This window comes from Dreissena polymorpha, chromosome 1 (assembly GCF_020536995.1).
Source record: "Dreissena polymorpha isolate Duluth1 chromosome 1, UMN_Dpol_1.0, whole genome shotgun sequence".
NCBI classification, from domain to species: domain Eukaryota; kingdom Metazoa; phylum Mollusca; class Bivalvia; order Myida; family Dreissenidae; genus Dreissena; species Dreissena polymorpha.
Genome location: NC_068355.1, coordinates 172,513,561 through 172,534,195, shown reverse-complemented (window position 1 = coordinate 172,534,195; position 20,635 = coordinate 172,513,561). Strand labels below are relative to the sequence as shown.

Here is a 20,635-nt window from a genome sequence, read left to right as displayed (position 1 = left end):
ATTACGTTTTAATTAAAATATCAACAAAGTTGAACATCATTAATGGTATTGATAAATGTTTGTACGATGTATGTGCTCAACAGACCGAAAATATTTCGAAGATTGGTACCTTAGATTACTGGTTGGATTTATATGGTAAGCATTTGCAAGAATCTGAGACCTTAATTTGCACTGTAATTTGAAGTTAGTGATTGATAGAATAAGACTTGAGTTTTTACAGAAATATTTTTATTATGAATGCAAGTTTTTTTATTCTTCTGCATGACATTTTTCATCATTAAGCTCAAGTTTACCTTGTTTCAAACTGCCCATGCTTTAAACAAAATCTTCAAATCGGTCAAGAGAGATAATACAAAATGTGCCAACAAAATAAAGGCCCCAACTGACCATTGCCTGGTACTTGGTCTCACTGATCAGCTGAGCGGGTTCAGGCTCAGGACAGGAGTGACCCACCAGGGTGGGGCCAAACACTCGCGACAGGTTGTTGGCTGGCATCTTGCAGTCTGCGGTCTGAGAGACCCTGAAATTGGAAGATGGAAAGTTTTCTATTTTGTCAAAAAAGGTAACACAAAATTACAGAGTTTCTTTCCAGGACAAATAAACTAATTCGATTTAAAGTGTTTCAAGAAGCCATAAGAGCAAAACTGATTTTTCAGCAGATCTTTCCAGTAATAATTTAACATCCAACAGTTAAATGAAGTATCTAATGAAACATACATCATTTATTGTCAAAGAAGAATTCTTATTGTTTTTTCTCAGATAATTCATTCAGGTAAGTCAGGGCAGTGAACAACTCTATACACATGATAGCAGGGTTCGACACTAAGGCACGTCCGACAGACATTGTCTAGTAAGATCGGTGGTCAGGCTAGTAAAACTGCGGGTAGCTTGTCCGACTGGTCGTACATAAAAAAATCTATACAGATTCATATAACTATAACTAACTGCTGTGAAAACCTTTATTTTTAATGTGTAAAATTGCTCTCGTATCCGTTATTTACATTAAAACAAAACTAGTGTATTTAAATAAATGCGGAGCATTCACATGATTCATCACTATTTTAAACGCAAAGGTGAGCTTCCTGCAGAAATTGCTTGTTTCCATTGGTCAATTTGTCATGAATGATTTTCTGCAGTGTCGTTAAACTGTAGAGCATGATTTTACGACTTCTATCAAAATCGGTATCGTCAATGTAAACATTTTTGTGTAGCAGACAAGAGAATGTAATTTAAAGAATGGCTTTGTTCAAGTTCGTATTTTCGTCCGACAAATCAGTTAATAAAAAAGAATCTGACGCTTAAACTGACCAAAACGTAAATATGAAAAACACGAAAAGGTCGATTTTATCCTAGATGGAAAATCGAGTCAGTTCCCATGGCTTGAATTTGACGAAGAAAAGCAAAAAAAAGTGTTTTTTTATTGTTTTCCTCAATGCATCAAAAAAAATCTGGTGTTTTCTGATTATTTACTGATAAATCCTGATTAAACAGTTATATGACACAATTGTGTTAATTTGCTATGTCATTTATGGTCTAGTAGACATAAGGTTCTGGCTAGTACATTTTAAGAGGAGCTGGTCCGACGGTCTTGCTGTAAAAAAAGTTAATGATAGACTACACTTAATCAAGCTCATTACCTCCAAACCACTCTACTGATAACACAACTAAGCTGATCCATGTTAAATATGAGCATTATTTGAATTAAACATTTCCACCTCAGAATTACAAAAGAAGGTAACAGGACACCTCTAAAGACCAGACACAACTATTCCCAGATAACACCTGATGACGCCCCCAAACCTGAGAAAACTGGGCTTAATGCATGTGCGTTAAGGCCTATTCCAGATTAGCCAGTGCAGTCTGCACAGACTAATCATGCAGGGATAATTTTAGGTCTGCGTCCTTTAAGCATAGAAATCGCAGGGGACGCAAACATTTGCCATATATGCGTCCCGCGCACAAACAATCCTAAGTGTATAAATTATGATACTGGAAAATATTTTGCGACGGAGAAAAAAGAATTTAAGACCAAAAAACTTGCAAATCTACCAAAAAATGGCCGCAATTTTACTATTGCGCAATCGACAATCCGGGTCATTGGAAAGCTTTATTTTGTATTCAACAATAGGAAGCGTCATTATGATACGGGGCATGGGTTGCATAGCACTATATTTTTCTAACAATTTTGTAATTTTCTAGCAACAAATTATCAATCCTCATGCATTTCATTTAAAACATGCGAAAATAAAAAATCATGTAATTTTCCTCGGGGAAAACCTGGGATTTTAATTGGAATGATGAATAAAAACTGCTCATCAATTATAATGGTTAAGTGGAGTTATTGTTTGTCGCACTACACACGCATGAATGTGATGTACAATGGCCTGTTTCAATCTTGAAAATAATCTAGTCATAAAACTGATGAGTTGCCGTTTAAAGTTTCCTGTTAAATTGCGACTAGATAGCCATGTGATGTCATTAAAATGTTGAAATACCCTGATCCACAATGTTTTTCTTCTGCTCATTGATGGTACCCATACTTTTTCTCTTGGACCCATAGATGTAAAACCTACGAGTCTTGGACGACACAATCTGCCTAAACACAATTTGTGCGCAAATATTAACTGGTGAGGCCCCCACCTGAGCAGATGCAGCATGAGGAAAGCAATGGTGTCCCTGTTAGCCCTGGGCAGCTCACTCAGGCCCTGGTACAGCTCACACTGGGACATCGCCTTGTCACGGTTCTCTGTAACACACACAACCATACATGTACATGGGAGCCCGTTCTGGGCAAACTCGGCTTAGTGCATCTGCATAAATGCACACACTTTCGGCTTTTATAGAACATTTCTTCAAAAGGTCTTTTCAAAACCAAACCCCAGTTTAGGAGGAAAGTGTTGTCCCTTATAAGCTCATCTGTAAGCTAGATGTTTCACAACCGTGACTTATACCCATGAACATTTTTTGCCACATATGATTAATGGCAAATACATTATGATTGTGTGGATCAATCAGCATGAGATCTACATGTATGTTGCACATCTACACTTTACACTGATGACATATTTTAATTTGCAATTTATTTGCCCAAATAACAATTCCTTCTTGATTCAAAATAACTCACTCAGTCTTTGTTAATCATACTATATCACTGTTATCTTTATAAAGGTATCTAATGGTAGCACTTGAAGTTGGATTTATTTCTTAATTATAATACAAGCTTAACAGCAAAGACTCGCAAGCCTATTTTACTTTACATATGGAAATTGTCCCTAGAGAAACCTAGCATGTCCTCTAAACAAAATATATTGTAATATAAAGGTGGACACCTTTTGTTAACAAGAGCACCGCATAACAGGTGCCAACGCTCGGCTGCTGGTGCAGTTTTGAATAAATGAAAGCTTGTCAAAATTAATTTTTTTTAGAGGTCACAGTGACCTAGTGACCAAACAATGGGTGTGGCGTGTAGAACTCATCAAGGTGCATCTACATATGAAGTTTCAAAGTTGTAGGTGGAAGACCTTCGATTTTAGAGCCAACGTTAAGGTTTTAGCATGACACCTACGACGGACAGCACGACACGACGAGCTTGCTATGACAATACCTCGGGTTTTCTCCTAAACAGTCGAGCTAAAAAAGGTAAGTTTCTTACCGCTGTATAATTTATTCAGAATTTCTGATAGAGCAGGCAGATAAATAGAAGGATACCTTCGACATGACTTAATATTCATCTGTAGCATTAGTGGCCTGGGGGCCGTTTAATCAAAGATCGTATGACAATGTTAACTTACGAGAGAATTTTGTAATCTTTATAAGAAGATGTACTAGCCCGCTATGCTTGTCATATATGATACGGCGCTAGAGATGCCTATGTAAGTAATAAGTATTGAAAATGTATAAACATATAATATGGACCTTAGCAATAATGCATCTTCGAAAAATGTATCGTATCGCAGGGCCCTCAATCCATTTTAGGGAAAGCGGGTCGCTACCCATAGCAGGGGGAATTTTCGCGGCGTTTCCCTTTTTGGGGGATTTTTAACTTACTCTCTAATTATTACATTTGTACATGTTTGCACTATATTCATTGCTTATTTCATAATTTAGTATGTTTAGTATGACGAGATTAAAATAGAATTGAGATATAGTAATCATGAGACATCTATCAATCAACAAAATAAAAAAATAAATAAAAAATTATTTTTTGAGGGGGAATTTTTGAGGGCCCTGTATCGTAAAGGTGTATTACGATGTATATTGAAACGGTCCCCAGCTACGTACCTGCTGCCTTGACGCACATGTTTCAAAGTTTGAAGGTGACTACGTACCTGCTGCTTTGACAAACATGTTCCACAGTTTGAAGGTGACAAGGGGCTCTTTAAGACCCCTGAGGAAGTCCTTCAGGCAACCACAGATCACATGGATGTCGTCTATACTGGACTACAAGGGAACAGCAATGGCTTAGCAAATATAAAGCAGAAATCAAAACTTGCACAACCCTATACACTTTGCATTGGGATTGGTAAATTGTTCAATGAGCTTGTTCAGATTCTCAGTTGCATGCATATGCAATCATGACTTTTTTTTTTGAATCAACTATATGTCTAACAGGGATTTCAATTGAAGCAGATTCCTGCATTTTGATGCAAGCAAGTTGCAATGCTTTCATTTTTGATTCCTGCAAAAAATTAGCATTGAATCATTTTGAGACATTTTTGTCCACAATCGAACTTGAAAAAACGGACCAGAAATGATCATTTATGGAAATAATAAAGCTTTTATGAAAATGTTTTTATTAATTATTATGATTAATAAGAAATGCCAAAACCTTAAACATGCATTTAGGAACATTTCAAGTTACTTCAGCATTTTGACCATTATTATTTGTATTTTGACCCCTCATTATTTTGAGATCTTGTGTACTTTATTTCCTGGGTTTCAAAATCTACGGAAATCCCTGGTCTAATTATATGGCAATTCATTCGTGCTTGAAAAAAACTGCCCATTTCCATTACTGTGAGGCTGAGTGTAGTGAATTCATTTTATTTTGCATAAAAACTGCTTTTGCAGCAGGTGCTATATGATAACATTAAAATAATCTTTGCAGTAAAAACATTTTTTTCGGTGTAATGTTATTCTTGTTGTAAATGTCTTCAAAATTAAGGTCCTAAATACAAACATTAACACATCAACACAAACCAAATTGGGCATTCCTTTTCCTCTGAAAAACTTTTCCTTCAGTTCTTTCACTTGTCTTTCAGACCTGAAATCAGAGAACCATTTCAATAGCAAAGTAACCACAATTTTGGTTAAGCACAATTTCATGGGTGAAAGTTGAAAATGTCTGAAAACCGGAAAATTTTGCTGAGTTCCAGGGGGCTGCTAAGGCCCCCAGTGGGTTAAGGTTAAAGCCCTGAAAGCGGGGCACAGGGGTCGAAGCCCGATAAAGCTCCAGACATTTAACCAATTAGAAGCCGTTTCAAGTAGTTAAAAGTACTTCTCATGCTACTTCAAAAGACAATCTTATTTTCTACATTATATTTATAAGAATGTATTGATTTATTAAGAATGGCATTAAAACCATATATTACCGGTAAATATGGAACAAAGTGGCAGAGATGTATCCACACATGTTAATCCCTTTTGTCATAACACCGCAGAATAAACAATAGGTCAGTAGACGTGCTAAGCCTAACCGTATTTTCATAATGCCTAAAACTAAATTCAGTTTTTTCCCTGATGTTCCCTTCAATCAGTATACAGTGCAATAATGACTCAACTAAAAGACCACAACGATAAAGATACGGCGTATTTCATTTCAAATTAATTTGAAGGAAATAACAATGACAAATTATTCGCGGTATAATTTTGTTTAAAAAAAAACAAGTTTTTTTTTTACCGAAATCAGCATATCTCAATGTTCTCTGCGCTAAAAAGTTTTTATCCAAAAAATCAATACACGCACGCTTTCCATGTGTATGGCGTGACGTTGTAAATTGCAGCATAAATTTCGCGCGCTTTTTTGGAACAAAGGGTAAACATAAAATACTTAAGGATGGTTTATTTGACGCTAGAATGTAATAAGATCACCTCGCGTTAACATAAAAAATCAGAAGTGTGTTTCGGATTGCAAAGAGGTCAGACGTGTTGCGCGTAAGAATTAAAGTAAACACAGTAAACAAATCTAAAGCGCTGTAATGATTGGTTGATTATAAAAATATATGTGCGATTTCTATTTATAGCTTTATGGTAATTCCAATTCTGACAATGTGGTATCGAACCAAACATCTCGCAGTCCGACAACTGTAAACTTTACAAACTGCAGATCTTGATTATAAGAATACATTCAGGGCCCTCACACTACTTTGGGGGAAGGGGTCCGCAGCCCTTAGGAGTGGGAATTTTCGCGGCGTTTCCCTTTTTGGGGGATTTTTTTACTTACTCTCTCATTATTACATTTGTAAATGTTTGCACTAAATTCATTGCATTTTTCATAATTTAGTATGTGTGAAAAGATTAAATTGAAATAGAATTGAGATATAATAATCATGAGATGAGACACATCTTTCTATTAAAAAAAAAAAAAAAAATAAAATTTTTTTTTTTTTTTTTAGGGGGAATTTTTACCCCCAAAAGGGGAAAAAAGTATACTTTTCAGGTGGGGGATTGCCACCGAAATTCGGCGGCAGATTTGATAGATTGAGGGCCCTGACATTTCATGTTTTTTCTTTTAGTTACTTGAATTGGCGTCTGCTATCAATAGGGTGCCTACCCCCTCCCCACTGCCCTTAAATTTTCTCAACGGATTTACGCGATTTGGAAAAATGGCCTCCGCGGCGATCCAAATACCGGAATTCCGGTTTAACCCGGAAAACTTTCACCACTGCAATTTTAAAAATGTGTTAAAACATTTTACAAGAAAAGAAGGAGAATTCACTTTGCTTTTACTAACCCAGGTACTCGGTAGATTCCAACCTCATGCAAACCTCTGGCCTCGATCTCATTCACACAGTGGATCTGCAATGCACAAATAGACATTTGGTCAAGGTTGAAGCCTTACAAACTTGTTACTGTTATTGTTAGTACTAATATGGCTCAGCTTGGGTTTACTTGCAACTACACAAGTTATCCTTTCTGAGAATGTGTTCTACTAAATTTAATTACAGACTAACTCTCAGGGGTTTTTTTTACTAAGAAAGTGACGCCGATATTCGGCGTCTTCCCCTACCAGAATTTTCCCCCTAAAAATACCATTTCCCCTCCAAAAATATAATTTTTCACCAAAATATAATATTTTACCCTCAAAGAAATGTTTTTTTTCTTTTGGGAAGTCGACACTTATCCAATTTGTACCATGTAAAACGATCTCGCTCTCTCTCTCTCTCTCTCCCGACGAACACTCAAATATGGGAATCCCAGTGATTCTATATATAGCTCTTAAATTACGTCATTGAAACCGGGCAACTAATCGTATTAATCATATGACTATTTTACTGGATTCCGGTCTTGCACGAGAAGGGTGTTTCGTCAATTAATTACCGGAAACCAGTCAAATTTTCATCCGGGTTATGTGAAAGCCAAGGTAGATACGTTAAAACAGAATAAAGTCTCACAATTGGCGTTCATACACGAACAAAATAAAACGTTCGGACTCGGAAAATATTAATTGCGTTGACGCATTTTTTAAGAATGAATCATCAAAAACCGTTGAAACCCAGCAGGATTCGGAGGTACATGTAATCATCATCGATTAATACTGTCGGATTATTGTGAAAGTGAAAGTAGACAATCGGCAGCTGCCGCACCTTTCCCTTCCAATACTGTAACAGATCTAGATCGTCAACCCATTCATCATGAAATTGACATCGTTCCCCGGCCCCAGTTGAAAACATTTCCCATTATTAGATCTACACCTGCAACTTTATTTAGGACTTTGACTTTAATATCATACTTGTTCATGTGTTTAAGAACAAAAAGGTCAGAGACATGCCTCTTTTTCTAAAAAAAACCCTGAAGACTGTAGGTGATTTATAGACATTGAAATGAACAGTTTTTATTTTTTCCCCAAATATGTCTCTTTCGCGCTCCATTTTCCCCTTTTACCCAGCGTCCAGCGTCTTCCCCTTTTTCTAAAAAAACCCCTGACTCTGCCATCTTATCAGAGCTTTCTTTGGTTCTTTGAGATGGCTGTCGACCAACATTCTTAATTTTGACACCCACAATTCACATTTCTTGAATGACAGGATAGTTTAGAAAAATTGCTTTTGATAACAGTGAAAAAGGGACATGTTGGGCTCAAAACTGTATAAAAACAGCCTTTTCAAAATTCAAAGACATGTTAAAATAACAGTTTTTCATTCAGATTTTGATGTTTTGTTTCCTCCTTATACTACTGGCTTTGCTTGTTTAACATTCTTGAAATGTTTGCAGCTCATTTTTCACAAATTTATCAACCAATGGTTTATTTACAGAATAGGAAAAACAGTGCTGGTAATGTAATATGTAATCTGGTAAGGTTCCCGACTATTGCTAATTGCATATATTGCTGTACAACTATTAATGTTTGCATTTTTCTCCTGATGACAAAATAGGATTGATAAAACTCTTCAAAATATGTCAACACCATAAAAAACTGCAGGCATCAAAGTAAATGTGATAAAACATATAGTTACTAACCACAATGCCTGGAATCATGGGTGACTCATCTCTACAATAGTCAGCTAGCACACCCTGTCAAAAATAGGGTAATACAACATCAAAAACTTTACATATACACAACATAAAGGTAGTTTCCATTAAAGCAGCATCCGGAAATTCTATATGTCCTACAGCACAACTCTTTTTATATACTTTCATACAGTCCTTATGAAAATTATGTACATTACTTCCTGGAACCGCTAAAGTTGAAGCATTTAAAAAACTAAACTTACACAATATTTGCAAACAAAGAATTTGAGGAATGTGTCATATGTTAAAAAAATGTGAAAAAATGTATCATGTAATAGAGAAGCTAGAATCAAACAAACAAATTAGTTGAATTGATATTCCACCAGACAAAAATGAATTTTGTGACAGATGGACAAGCCAATTCTATATCCCTCCGCCCTCAGCATAATAATAACTGTTGATGGATATTTATAAAACCTCATTGAAGCAAATACAAACCATTTTAAGTTTTATTGCACACCTTTAATGAAAGGGATTTCATTTGTTATCTTTTACTCTTTTTTATATGTATAGATTGATTGCTGGTATGCATTTTGTGAAGATGCCCATTTATGGCACAAACAAGATGCAAAAAATCAATGGAGGCTGATACTCAATAGTTTAACTAATCTAAGACACCATATTCAGGCAAATCAGCGAGGTAAATACACAACAAGCAAATTCGTTGAATTGATATCCCCCGCCATTATACTTCTCAGAGCCCTCAATCCATTTTAGGGGAAGCGGGTCGCTACCCATAGCAGGGGGAATTTTCGCGGTGTTTCCCTTTTGGGGGGATTTTTTTACTTACTCTCTAATTATAACATTTGTACATGTTTCCACTATATTCATTGCTTTTTTCATAATAAGTATGTTTGAAAAGATTAAATTAAAATAGAATTGAGATATAATAATCATGAGACACATCTATATTTTTTTATTTTTTATTTTTTTTTAGGGGGAATTTTTCCCCTAAAAAAGGGAAAAAAGTATACTTTTCAGGGGGTGGGGTGGGGGGGGGGAATGCGGCCGAATTTCGGCCGTGGATTTGACAGATTGAGGGCCCTGCTTCTGGACACAGTAGTTTTCTGGATGGATGGAAAACGCCAACGTGCATCATTCTCTTATCAATATATATACTAATACCAAGTTTCAATGAAATCCGTCAAAGCACTTCCAAGATATGGCTCCGGACACAAAAGTGCCGGACGGACAACGCCAAAACAATATCCCTCAGCCTATGGCGGGGGATAATAATTATCACTTTTACTACTAACCGACTGTGTCTTTCCTGTGCCTCCAGGGGTGGGTGGGGCAGAGATGCAGGGCAGGGGAAGATTGTCCTTGCACTCTGGGTGGCACATCGACCTGCACTCTGGTAAATAGAAGACAGGATTGGGAATCATTTCTTTGACTGTAAAGGTTTGAAAATACCAGAGAAATTTCTGATTTACATGTGTTAATCTTGTGTTTAAAAATATTTAAAGAAATACAATCTATAAATGTGTACATAATTATGGTTCACATGAAAGATGATATATCAATCATAGCATAAATATAGTACTTATGTAATCGATTTCACTTAAAAATCATAAATCTGTATGGACCTTAAATTTCCTTTAAAACAATTAACATTAACACTGGTACCATTTAAATTGTTATGCATGTTGTTCTTTTCGTCCTCCCAAATCTTCAACTAATCCAATTCAGTCAAACAACACTGATTTTGTTGACACCCATATTTCCATGTAGTCTCCAAAAATTTGCCCTAGCACAAAGTTCACTTCAACTTCTTTATGCAAGACAGACAGTGATGCTAATGACTTGGGGATTTTCAAGCAAAGATTGACGATTTAATGCGTTCACTATTCACACTCTTTACAGGTGTTATTATCAATTACTGTATTTTAACACTTAGATCATATTGTTCATTTGGAAATAAGAAAGAAATGTTTATAAACAATATTTACTTTTAATTATGTACACATTCATATCTCTTGATACAGTGAATGTTGCCCATTTTTCCCTTCAATAATTTTTGAAAATTTTTATTTTTACATTTTCCATGCTTAGTTCACTCAGATATGCCTTTTATCCACTGCCTAAGTCTAACATAGCCTTTAGTGCTGCAACAATATACCGGTATATCAGTATATATCGCAATACGCAATCTTCATATTGTATTGCGATACAATTTTCATCATACCGGTACAAAAATTTTACAAAATTCATTCACATTTCGTCCAGAAAAGCCATCCGAAATAATGATAACAAGGTAAACAAAACAAAGCAGTGTAAATAATTTTTTTCGTTAAAATAACATTCTGAAAGTGTATTATACGGAGTAGCGTTGTTACATCGGAGCATTAGTTTGATGCTTTTGAACAGATTATCGTTGAATTAATTGCGAACAGCTGTAAATGTTTCGTTCGATTCTGAATTGAGCATTATTAAATTTGTAATCCGAATTTCGGAAATACGCTTCCAAATTTTTATGCTAATGCGACAATAAAAAATTCTAGCATCATAAAAAGGGCTTTATCCTTTGTCTGAATAAAAAGCGCGCGAAAATTATACAGACGTGTAGAACGTCGCATGGAAAGTATCGGTGTATTTTGTGTTGTATAAAAATGGGAACATCACGTCAGGTGAATTACGCGTGTTCAGTGGGAAAAAACGCCCCGGTTGGACGTTATTTCATCACATCTTTAAATAGTAACAAATGCCAAAATGTATTTTATACTTAAGAAAATTTGCAAATGTTTGCGTTTCTTGTTATTCTTGAGCACATTTATAGTAAATATTTACCAGAATTTGCTTTAAAACTGGAATATACGGGATTATCGGGTAATTGGCAAGTTATAATTTTGGTACAAGTTAGCAATATATTGCGATATATTGCAATACAGGTTTTTGAACTGACAATATATTGCAATACGGTTTTTGGCGTATTGTTGCAGCACTAATAGCCTTATACTCAACTAGAAACAACAATTTCATACCTTTACACTTCATGGCCATTCTTCCAAAACCAATTCTTTTTCCACACTGTCAGGAAAAGAAAAACATTATTATTGGTAAATAATCTACCATTTGTTCTGATGTCAAATGTTAACGAATCACAATGAAAATTACAAATAAAAATCTGCATCATGTTTTGATGTAAATTGTTAAAAAATTACTACAGTGGTGTTCCTAGCCATTTTGGAAAAGGAGTCTGGTCAAATTGGGATTTTTTTTAATTGATAAAATAGCAAATTTGCCGAAAAAATATATTGCCAACATGGACCAAACAGGGATTTTTTTTCCACCAATTATTGACACATCAGGCCATTTCCATGCAATTTTCGGAAAAACTGCAATGCACCCTAAAAGTTAAATATAACTCTTTATAATAATTCAAATTAGGAAAACACAATCATATAAATTATAGTAATATGCTTAGTTAGTATTTATGAAATATAATTGAGATATAATAACCATCAGCATCAGACACTTCTTTCATCAGGAACTTTCAAAACTACAAACAACAAGAAAAGTGTTTGTCAGCAACACTATGTCCCCTTCTGCGCCGCTTTGATTTTTTTAAAATCATTTGGCAGGTTCAGATAATTATCTCCCTTTAAAGCTTATTACTTCCCTTGGATTTGTTTTTTTTAACCTTTGACCTTGAAGGATGACCTTGACCTTTTACCACTCAAAATGTGAAGCTCCATGAAATACACATGCATGCCAAATATGAAGTTGCTATCTTATATAATGCAAAATTTATGGCAAAATGTTAAAGTTTGTGCAAACAAACCGACCAACAGACAGAGCAAAAACAATATGTACCCCACTATAGTGGTGGGGGACATAAAAATATCCTACTTCATCTTTAAAGAGAGAACAAACACAAAGTCAATAGTTATCTGCACTATTATCATTGTTGCACATGTTATTGGATAATCAGTGACTGAAATCTTATTCCAAGTGCAAGCGTACCGGCACACAGGTCCTGGGTCTGATGACTGTTTCTGATATGAAGAAGTGGATCCTGTTCAAGCCACGGCTGGCTGAGTGAGCCTTCCTAAGGCCTGGAGTGCTGCAAACATGAACCAGGAATCATTAAGGGAAATTCATTTGTCCTTCAGTGGTTTATGAGAGTTTTAGGTAGAGGTAAGTTGTAGGTGGAAGAAATAAACCATTAAAATAAAGTATTAAATACAAAAAGACTATTGTCCAGCAATAAAAGTCCCCCACCAGTGCCACTCCACCATTTTCAGCAATATTTTTAGTCTATTTGTTGCCATAGCAACCAGAATTCTTTACGTAGGAAGAAAATGAAATGACATGCATAATCTCCAAATTGCAATCTATCCATGTTTCGTGAAAAAATATGAAGAACTTTTTAAGTTATCGCAGGATCCACCATTTTCAGCAATATTTCTAGTCTATTTGTTGCCATAGCAACCAGAATTTTTGGTGTAGGAACAAAATGAAATGACGTGCATTATCTCCATATTGCCATCTGTCCATGTTTAAAGTTTCATGAAAAAATATGAAGAACTTTTTAAGTTTTCACAGGATCCAGAAATGCGTGACAGACTGACTGACTGACAGACACACAGAGCGCAAACCATAAGTCCCTCTCTGGTTTCACCGCTAGGGGACTTACAATTATTTTTAAATTGGAATTATATGTATATTATTGACATTTTATTTGTAAATGTATAAAAAAATGTGAGTAAAAAAGTGTGTCCTTCATTATTTTGTAAACCAGTTTGGCAATATTTTCAACTTAACTACAATCATTGTTCTATTGTGTAAAGAGAAAATCATATTAAAGCAGCTTAATGACTTGTTGACCCATCCTATGTGATTGGTGACCTTTAAATTATATAAAATACGTATATTTAATATTCCCAATTTTTTTCTCACCATTTTGGGAATGGTTGGGAATTGGGAGTACAATTTGCATTGTTTAGACTTAAATTTGGGAAAAAAAAGATTTTTGTTTCAATATATTGGTTCAACTCACACCCCTGATATATAAGGATTTTTTTTTAGCTTTTTTACTTATTCAATGATGATTTCATTTTAATTTTATTTTTTGGGGGGTGGGGGGGGGGGGCTTTAATCTAGGGACTTAAGGCAGTCATTTAGGAAAAAGATACACCATTTTGAGACTGGTGATGGGGCAAGCATTTGAACTTAAATTTGAACAAAAACTTCCAATAGTATTTCTTTGAGTAAAGTTAACGTAGCAGACAACCAGAAGGGAGCTTACCTAGGTGTCCTTGGTGCGCCCCTGGTAGCATTACTGTTCTGGTTGTCTGCCATTGGTGTCCAAGGATCCACATCAGAGTCTGCTTCGCTATCTGAATATAGGGCAACAATCTACACTGTAAACAGCCAATACGAGTGCCATAGGTGGGTGCCATCACCTGTCTCTTAAACATTCTCTTATGTCCTTTTTAGTTAGAGGTTAGAGTTTATTTTGTTAATCAGGACATTAATTTGTTATAGCAGAAAAAGCTTCACCCAAAGCAAATTCGTTTACACAATGGGGAAAGCCTAAAAACAAAACTTACATCTAGAAATGCGATTTTCCTATCAAGTACATTACATGAAAGTTATCCCCAAAGTAGGTTCTAAGGTTTCTAACATTCTATTTTAAAATATTTTAAAAGATAGCCCCCCCCCCCCAACCCAATAGTAATAGTCATCCGAGAGAATAACATGTGTTCAGGCTGGAGGCATTAAAAAGACAAGAGCTGTCAGAGGACAGCGCGCTTGACTATTTGAGTGCTTGACATTATAACGTAAGCCATCATGGGGAAATTTTTAATTGTGGTCATTTATTAGACTATCTTTCAAAAATAAAAAAAGGAGAACAAAAATGGTAGGGGGGGGGGGAATAATATTCAGGTAAGTGTTGTTTTGTCAAGGTTATAATAAAATGTGATCATAAATAAAGAAGTTATGGCAATGTAAGCAAAATGTTCAATTATCTAAGAGTAAAAGGGGCCATAATTATGTCAAAATGCTTGATACAGTGGTCTGCTCTTGTTTATAGGTTGGGGTCATGTTGGTAAACAAGTATGCAAAATATAAAAGCAATATGTCAAAGGATATAGGAAATATTTGGGGTAGTATGCAAACTTTAACATAGATTTATCAATAATATACATATTCTAAGTATAAAAGGGGCAATAATTATGACAAAATGCTTGATAGAGTTGTCTGCTCTTGTTTATAGGTTGGGATCATGTTGGTAAACAAGAATGCAAAATATGAAAGCAATATGTCAAGGGACAATGAAAATAATTGGGGTAGTACGAAAACTTTAACATTTGCTGCATATTCTAAGTGGAAAAGGGGCCATAATTATGACAAAATGTTTGATAGAGTTGTCTGCTCTTGTTTATAGGTTGGGGTCATGTTGGTAAACAAGAATGCAAAATATGAAAGCAATATGTCAAGGGACAATGAAAATAATTTGGGTAGTACGAAAACTTTTAACATTTGCACGCTAACGCAGACGCTAACGCTAACCCCGACACCAGGGTGAGTAGGATAGCTCCACTATATATATTTTAAATATAATAGTCGAGCTAAAAAGTACTTAGTTCCCTCAAGATCCAAAATAGCACAATATTAAAGAATGAGAAGCCTACCTGCTCCATTAAGGTGTTTATCCAAGGCGGGTTCACTGAAGCTCTTGTTCAAGGTACGTCCCCCAATGCTCTTCCTGCCCCCGGCCCCATTGGGTACAGACACCTCCGTGGTGGCCTCTATGGGCCGACCATCTGATGTCACTGTGATGGTGGTCGTCGTGACAACCTCGTTCTCCTTAAAAACACAATTTTACTGGTCTTACTAGTAAGCAGATCAGATCCCTTTCAGATCTCCCCAGGATATCAAGTGTATTCGCTGGATTATGATACAATGGGCTATTGTTTTCTACTGAAATGTAAACTATAATGTATCTATAGTCCAGGATTTACATCAGGATTTGTCTTCAACTTGCCCATGTAAATTTTAACATCTACTTTAAGTCCTTATATCATGGGAAGAAAGATTCCCCAAAATATTTAAGTAAATGTGTGTTGAATATAAAAACATACAAAATGCATTACAAAAAGGAATGTGATGAAGCAAGCAATAATGACTTAAACTAAATAATGATTTAATGGTGAAACATGTGACAACTTTGTTTTGACTATCAGTTCTGATGATAAGCTAAAAGTAAGTGACAGTTTAAAGCTTTAATGATTTTTTTTATAGAACTGTGATTTAAATAATCTGCAAAATCCATGTTTTTCAACTGTTGCGTTTGTTGTTTTGTAGCGGTATACAAGTCACAATCAGTGCTTTCCACAGGAATTTTTTTCAGACGCCGCAGACCTACAATGGTGGGTTAGGAATTGAGTCCCCAATACATCTGTATGAACTGGACATTATCAATAACTGCAAACTTTCTGTGGCTATTCATAACCAGATAATCAATTTTTTAAAGCAAATTCTGGTAAATATTGAGGATAAAACTGCTCAAGAATTTCTATTTTCATAAACACAAACATACGTCATTTAGCTTAAGTATCAAATGCATTTTCATGCTTTTCACGACAATAAATACACCCACACTTTCCCATGACATGGTATGTCTGCATAATTTTTTTATGCATTTGAGACCAAGGAACATAAAAAATACATGAAGCACTGTTTATTTGAAGCTTGAATTTGTAAATGTTGTGTTAACATTAAAATTTGGAAGCGTGTTTACAAATTTAATAATTCTTTTGAGAATTCTACAAAACATTTTAAGTTGTGTGTAAAGAATTCAACAATAATTTGTTTAAATGCTCTAAGAGTCAAATCAAAGTTTTGAACATGTTATGTATGAAATTTATGAAAGTCTTTAAAGTAAATTTCCGAGATTTCATCGTTGAGGTGTACACCGTAGGTCACAAAGCCAACAAACTGCAACACTTGTCCTCTGATGATTTTACTGCAGGTATTGATTGCCCATGAGTGCTGTCTTCATGCAAAGCGTGCGCTCTCATTGACCAATATTGATTTTCCAAAACAACAACGCTCCGCATTTAGGCGGGATTTACTAGGGTAAAGCGAAACATTTGTAATTGACACAGGATCATAAATTAGCTCTCAAAATATTCGAGGAAGTCATCACATTGATCTTTTGAGTGGCTAGTTGCATTTACTGAAAAAATACACTAATTAGTAAATTTGTCCACTGCTCGCAGACTCCTGTCGAGGGACCATGTGGAAAGCACTGGTCACAATTCCTAGAATGACCTTTTTATTCTAACCCATATATGTTTTCAATAAGTATGGAAAGTTTGTTTCTGTCATTCTTTATTGTATGAAAATTGTTTCAACTATTTGCTTTTACAAATATAAATAATTTCAAACTTCTTTGCTTATCAATTCATTTTGTTAAAAGAAATGCTCAAAACTTAAATATTCTGGGCAGATAAAATCTTCCACATTAATAACTTTAAACCACTTTGTTTATTCTTATTCTCTTACACATTAATTAGACAGCACATGGTTCTAATGGCTTACAAAAGCCAAATTGACCTCACAATACCTCTCGTTAGTACAGATATTCACAAATAAATACCGTCCTGACCTGATTTTTTCTTAACAGCAATGTGTTTAAATTTTACCATTGACTCATTTAGCGAGTGGTACAATACACACAACAGCAAACTCACATATGCTTTCTGTCTCTTAGGGGGTGTGAGGTTCATCTCCTCCTCTGGCGGTGCGGAGGGCCTCTTTCCCTGCCGCTTGCTGCGCCGGCGCCCGTTGCATGGTGATATGAGGTCCTCCTCTGTCTTGTCCCAGTAGTCTATGTCCTCATCATCCAGTACAGAGTGCTGGGACTGGTTGTTTACACTTCGGCGTCTGTGACAGGAATAATCAAGGGTGTGATTTAGGTGAAGTCCGAGGGGAGGAAAATTCTGTCAACTGTTTTAGACAATGCGAATCGTGTGCAGAACTCAATTATAAACCTTAAAACAGAATTTAAATAAGTACTTTAATTACTTAAAATCGGGCGTACCACCTCCCCAATTTTTTACGAATTTTCGCGAATCTCAGAAACGACCCCAGGAAATCCGTGGAAAAATCACACCCTTGAATAATATTTCAGTATAAACTGCATGAGGAACTTCAAGAAGAGACACACTAAGAAAAGCTAACAAATTATTATCATAAACAGATATCAAGACCTCTCCTATGTCCTTGAAGCTTCCAAACTCAAAACTTACTTCAGATGACAAAATTGTGTTATTAAATCTCTGCATCATACTTTTAAATAATCAGAAAATTAGCTGAAATGTAAAAATATATCAAAATATGGTAGAACAGAGCTAACATTACAGTTCAAACAGTCAATGCCCCATTCACTAAAGTCAAAAGCCTAAATATTGCCTTACGCCTTGACGGGTGAGTTATCCCTTGACGGCAGGCCTGTAGTGCTGAGGAAGGCCAGTCTCTCGCGCGCATACTGGTCCAGGTGACTTCCAGTGTTGCCATCAACCAGCAGTTCTCGAATCAACGCTATCTGTCGCTCCTGTACAGTGAACAATGGCGCAAATGGAAAAGGCAGTAATAGAAGTGTCTGTAGTCTTATTTACAATTGCAGTCATACCTACCAAATTTTCCAATTGATTGCAGGACTTGTTGCTATATCATTGATAAAGATATGTTGTGTTTAGTGTTATAACCAAATTTTCCAATAAATTGTAGGACTTGTTAATATATCATTGATAAAGATATTAGTGGTGTTTAGTGTTATAACAAGGATTGTTGATTTTATTTAACTAGATTTTTTTTAAACTCAAGATGATACTTGTCCCCATATTTTAACTAATATAAATAGGCAAATCAACAAATATATCCCAAAATAAAGTTAACCCATACAAAATCAGTATTCCTTAATGCAATACAGTAGATTCCACTTAATTGAATATCGGATAATCGAATAATTCGGTTAATTGAATAGATATTGAAAAACCAAACCATTTGCATCTATTCTTTTCCCATTGTAAAAATTCCATAAATTCTGATAGGAAATATGACATATTTCGATTAATTGAGTAGCCAATTTTCTATTGAACACTATAATCCACACTATAATCCAGCAAAGAATGTCATAAATCTCCAAGAATACGCATCGTATCGATGATTTTGACAGACACGCTCAATTGACTGTCTTTGTTTTCATTTCACACCATTCATGTAGTGTAGTGTCTGTCAAGCGTCACGTGACTTACAGGTGTAGTATGCGAGCAAGTACAATGCAAACACTGGAGTCTCCGGTGTGCAGTCAGGTGCAAACTTTCGAATGCAAACTGTCGAGTAACACACTTCAACAGTTTGTTGTCGCTTAGAAACAATTAAAGAGTGTGTTGCTGATTAGAAACAAATTGTTGACGTGTCTTGCATGACAGTTTGCAATAGGTGATGGAATGTTACATTATATTCTCAGTTCGTATATATAAACCTACACAAATGCATCACAGTAAATCATATCTAAACATGATGTCAAACAATCGAAAACGCACACATTTGTCAAAACATCGCAGTCTTAACACTGCTGATCATGTTTTCACAATAACCAAAATTTAATCCAGTATTGACCAGATTTTCCGGTAAATCAGTACACAGTACATTATCTGTTTCAACTACCTGAAAGAGCGTAGCGTCAAAGATACAGCATTTTCCTCGCTACAAAGTTTTCCTTCAACGGTGTATATACACCCACGCTAATTTTTGCGCACTTTTAACCAGAACAATACATGAGCAATAGATGTTGCTAGCGTAAGCGTTGGGTAAGCAATAAAATCAAAATAGGAAAAATCATTACACGCACCGTATGGCGTGACATTGTACATTGCTGCATAGTTTTCGCTAGCTTTTTGTTGGGGGCAAAGGAAATACATGTGGACGTTTTATTTTAACTAGAAAGTGTGTTTTGGATTACAAAATTTGTATTCTCATTTGGGAATTCAACAAAACATTTATATTATATTTATACTGGATTCAATATTAAATTTCAATATTAACTTTTTTTAAACGCTTTTCGTGTCAAAACGATGTTTTGATTATGCATGAAAAGCACAATTTCCAGGAGGATTACACCCGGTTAGTGATAACATTTGAAACTATAACTGATTCCGTATAATTGAATACTCCAGATAATTGAATATTTGGACGTGACAAATGGGCTATTCAAATAAGCAAAATCTACTGTATCTCAAATTTCAATGCTAGATGTGGTATGGTAAAGATTAAACGAGATACAAAATGCTCGTTTTTTTGTGTGCAACAATATATTCCATGGTAATTTCCCGCTATGATATCAGAACATTAACAAGCAAATGCCAGACTGGCTTCAGGCAGTGTCGGAAGAACAATGTATTCATGCCGGAAATTTACATTAAATATATTGTGACACAAAAATTAACAAGAAATGTGTTTGTGTTTGACCTTTGACCTTGAACGATGATCTTGATCTTTAGCCACTCAAAATGTGCAATTCCATGAGATGCACATGCATGCCAAATATCAAGTTGCTATCTTCAATATTTAAAAAGTTATGACCAAACTTAAACGAAAAATACAATGATATTTGATCTTTGACCTTGAAGGATGACCTTGACTTTTCACCACCCAAAATGTGCAGCTCGATGAGATACACATGCATGCCAAATATGAAGTTGCTATCTTCAATATGGCAAAAGTTATAAAACTTTAACCAAGGTTAAAGTTTGTGACACACACATACAATGGCTGACTGACACAATGACAGACAGACAGACAGACAGACAGGCCAAAAACAATATACCCCTGATCTTTCGATCCGGGGGCATAAAAAAAGCATTCCGTATCGCGTTAAATCTATGTTAACAGA

General features: G+C 35.4%; 1 protein-coding gene across 6 annotated transcripts in view; it reads right to left on the bottom strand.

Moving 5' to 3' along the window:
• The window catches only part of LOC127861265 (rac GTPase-activating protein 1-like), a 55,638-nt gene that overhangs the window by 10,106 nt on the left and 24,897 nt on the right, over positions 1–20,635 (bottom strand). For all 6 annotated transcript variants that reach the window (XM_052399704.1, XM_052399743.1, XM_052399714.1 and 3 more), the window contains 13 exons: positions 18,156–18,292; positions 17,430–17,622; positions 15,366–15,540; positions 13,976–14,066; positions 12,691–12,790; positions 11,709–11,754; positions 9,984–10,081; positions 8,677–8,730; positions 6,953–7,017; positions 5,200–5,263; positions 4,329–4,440; positions 2,641–2,746; positions 388–520 (listed from right to left, as the gene is read on the bottom strand). In XM_052399704.1, the coding sequence (XP_052255664.1) occupies positions 388–520; positions 2,641–2,746; positions 4,329–4,440; positions 5,200–5,263; positions 6,953–7,017; positions 8,677–8,730; positions 9,984–10,081; positions 11,709–11,754; positions 12,691–12,790; positions 13,976–14,066; positions 15,366–15,540; positions 17,430–17,622; positions 18,156–18,292 (1,374 nt within the window). The remainder of the gene's footprint in view (positions 1–387; positions 521–2,640; positions 2,747–4,328; positions 4,441–5,199; positions 5,264–6,952; positions 7,018–8,676; positions 8,731–9,983; positions 10,082–11,708; positions 11,755–12,690; positions 12,791–13,975; positions 14,067–15,365; positions 15,541–17,429; positions 17,623–18,155; positions 18,293–20,635) is intronic.